General features: G+C 67.0%; 1 protein-coding gene across 1 annotated transcript in view; it reads right to left on the bottom strand.

The window, feature by feature from the left end:
- Nucleotides 1–1,542: 1,542 nt before the first annotated feature.
- The window catches only part of H696_04506 (hypothetical protein), a 2,677-nt gene continuing 936 nt past the window's right edge, over nt 1,543–3,283 (bottom strand). Inside the window, exons 2-5 of the mRNA XM_009498387.1 lie at nt 2,991–3,191; nt 2,693–2,843; nt 2,400–2,562; nt 1,543–2,219 (exon numbers count right to left, since the gene is read on the bottom strand). Of these exons, the coding sequence (XP_009496662.1) occupies nt 1,561–2,219; nt 2,400–2,562; nt 2,693–2,843; nt 2,991–3,191 (1,174 nt within the window). The 3' untranslated portion in view covers nt 1,543–1,560. The remainder of the gene's footprint in view (nt 2,220–2,399; nt 2,563–2,692; nt 2,844–2,990; nt 3,192–3,283) is intronic.

Consider the following 3,283-nt stretch of genomic DNA (forward strand, 5'->3'; position numbering starts at 1 on the left):
CCCCCCCCCCCCCCCCCCGGGGTTGGCAGGCCGACACGGCTGTTCGGCCGGGTGTGGAGGCGACAACGGCGGCCGGGGCCCGCGTCTCCGCAACATGCCCGGTGCCGGGACATGGGTGCCAGCAAGACACCGGGGGTTCGTGCATCGATGCCAGGCCACTCGCACCAGTTGATCGGGTGGCCGGAAACTCGCGTGTCTGTCAAATGCGCGCGCGGCCGTGGGCGCACCAGCGCGCTCGCGCGCGCCCAGGCCACACGGGTGCACGCATCCCCCCCCGCCCCCCTGCCGCCGGCCACACGGAGGAACTTCATCTCAAAAAACGACGACCAAGCGAGTTCCCCGTTTTTTTCGCCCCCTTTCCCGCCCTCCCAGGGGTGGGGCCCGCTCGGGCAGCCCCCGGGGCGACGCACACCCGCCCGGGAGGACGCCCCCGGCGCAGGGGCGAGCGCCAGGACGCTTGCGCAAGCAGCAGCTCCCGGCGAGGCCGCTGCCCAATCACCGGCGATCGGCCCCGCCCCTAAAAACACCACGACGGAAGGCGACACGGCCCCCCTCCCGCCCCCGGCCCGGCCCGGCCCGGCGCAGGCCCCCCCTCCCCCCGGGTCCTGGGCCCCACATCCGAGCCCAAAGGGCAAGCGGAGCCCAGCGCTCAATTAAAATAAGCCCGGGCGCTTCTCACCCCCCCCGCTCCCCGTTCCCCGCTCCCCGTTCCCCGCTCCCCGCTCCCCGCTCCCCGCCTCGGGAAGGTATTTTTGGCGTAATTACCCCTCCATGTCCAGAGGAATATGCCCACACCCGGCCACGGACAAGATGGACCCAACGCCCGGGGAGGGGGGGGGGGAGCTCGGCCAGGCCTAGACGCGGGCACCCTCCCGCAGGAGCCGCCCGGGGTGACATGAGCCCGTTGCAGAGTAGACGGGAGGTAGGGTCCCCCCTCCCCCCCGCCCCCCCGCCTCCCGGCACCGGGGCGTACGTGCCCGCCCTCCTTCGCGCCCCTCCGGCCCGCAAGCGGACGCGGAACCTCAGTTCGTCTGAAGCGGCTAACGCGCACACGGAAGTGCTCCACTTTCAGAACAGGGCCAGGGAGCGCCCCCCGCTCCAACACAGTCTGTCGCCATTCCAGACCGGTCATTCCGAAGGGCACCACGTGATGCGGCTCTCGTCGATCGGCCAGGATCCCGTCCCCTGGCCAGTGTATTGTTTGTGGAAAGGCGAAGCGGGGAAAGGAGGCTTCGGAAACGAGGATGGCAGGAGGCAGAGAGAGGGAGGGGGGGGGGGGCGGGTCCTGTGGGGCGGGGGGGGGGGGGGGGGGGGGGGGGGGGGGGGGGGGGGGGGGGAGGAGACAGAGAGTGAGCGTGCGCACCAGAGACCCATGCTCCACCAGCGCGAAGGGACGGAGCAGAGACACAAAACAGGAAGCACACACTCCCCGGCTCGTGCGGGCCAGCGCCCCTTGGTCCATCCAAGGGCATCCGCCCGGCAATCGATGCCACCTGCTCCTGCCCTGCGCGCTCTTTCTCTCTCTCTCTCTGTGTGTGTGTGTTTATGTGTGCGTGTCTCTCACAGGCCCACCACGCCAGAAACGTGCTCCAGCACGAACGGAGTGATGACAGCCCGCGTGACGAAGAAAAAGATGATGCCAAGGACCAGGGAAATCGGGAGGGCAGGGAGGGCCCGCCGAAAGAAGGCAAGGAGGAAGATGGTGGACATCAGGCCAGCTGACACCGCCACCAGGCAAGTGACCGTCGTCGTCCAGTCGGACAGGGCCGCGCGGCCCAGGAGGACGCTGTAGAAAACAAAGTCCCCAAGGCCAAGCTTGAGGCCGTCGCGCGCCTTGGCCTCGGCCGGGGGGGCGTCCTCATCTTCCTGGGCCCCGGTGTCGGCGGCATCCGGATCGGCATCCGCCAAATGGGGATCCACATCGGCCGCTTCGGCCTCGGTGCCGGACCGGAGGTCCCCCTCGGAGGCGGGGGCATGTTCAGGACTGGCCGGCACCGGGCCGGTCAGATCGTGCAACTCCACTCCCTCATCGGTGAGCAGGGCCCCTCGTGGGGGGGTGGATTGGCGCCGGCGGCCGCCTCCATTCCCCCCGTGGCGGCCCCCCGTCCGGACAGGAGCGAGCACCTCGTCCGACGAGTCGACCGGCGAGGCGTCGCTCGACTTGCCCCCACCAAGGATCCCATGCTCCGGATCGTGAGCCATGAACCACACCATGGTGACTGAGCGGGGGGATGCCGCACATACAGGTGCATGCATATGCATACACAAACGCCGGAGGGGGGGGAGGGGGGGGGAGTGAGGCACCTGATTAGCATGCAGCCCGTCGCCACAGGGGGGAAGAACTAATGCGTGTGTGTGTGTGTGTGTGTGTGGAGGGAAGCGAATGGTTGCCGGCGCACCACTATACAAAAGCGCCGGGATGTCCTTCTGGTGGCGGCGACTGGCTGCAATCAGCAGCTTCAGCGGGCCACAGGGCGTCAGCACGGCGATGATATCCCAGATGACCAGCAGCCCGAGCAACACCCAGGTGGTGATCTCGTTGATGCGCGTGAGGGACCAAGCCTGAGGTCCGGACCGAGAGCAAGCAAGAGGACAAAGCTGGGGTCAGTGGAAGTGCCAGGAAAGAAAAAGGGGCACCGGAGAGAGGGGCATGGGCAAAGGGCGCAAGGCATCGAGGCGTCCGCCGACGCACCAGGAGCGCGCTCATGACCGTCAGGTACGCCTGCTGCAGGCGCAGGTGCGAACAATAAAACACCAGGACCAAGCCGCCGACGGCAAAGTTGACTGCTGCAAAGACAATCGTAATATAGTCCATCGGGATATTGAGTGCCAAAGATTGCGAGCTGCCGGCGTTGCGCCAGGGGGGCGGGGGCGAGACGGGGGAGACGAAGCATGAGCTGAGGGTCGGGAGGTGACACGGAAGAAAGAAAGAGGCAAAAAGGCCCCACGAACACCCGGAAGAGGATGCGAAGTGCCAAAGGAGAACGCACATGGCAAACAAGGCGCCCATGCCACCAAGCAAGACGCCGGTACTGAAAATCAGGTATCCGAAGATGATCTTGAATAGGCCAAACCAGAACATGACCGCCAGGATGATGGTCATGATGATGACCGCCGAGATGATGATGATGGCGTCGATGATGAAGCCGCCAATGTTGTCGCCGGTTTCGACCGTGGAGAAGCCGAAAAGCCTGCCCGCCAGCGCGGGGAACGCCCGGGGGGTTAGGATGGAAAGCCGACGGACAGACGAAGGAAAGGTGGAGGGCGGGGGAGGGCGGGGGAG

Source organism: Fonticula alba (genome assembly GCF_000388065.1).
Source record: "Fonticula alba strain ATCC 38817 unplaced genomic scaffold supercont2.7, whole genome shotgun sequence".
Taxonomy (NCBI): domain Eukaryota; order Rotosphaerida; family Fonticulaceae; genus Fonticula; species Fonticula alba.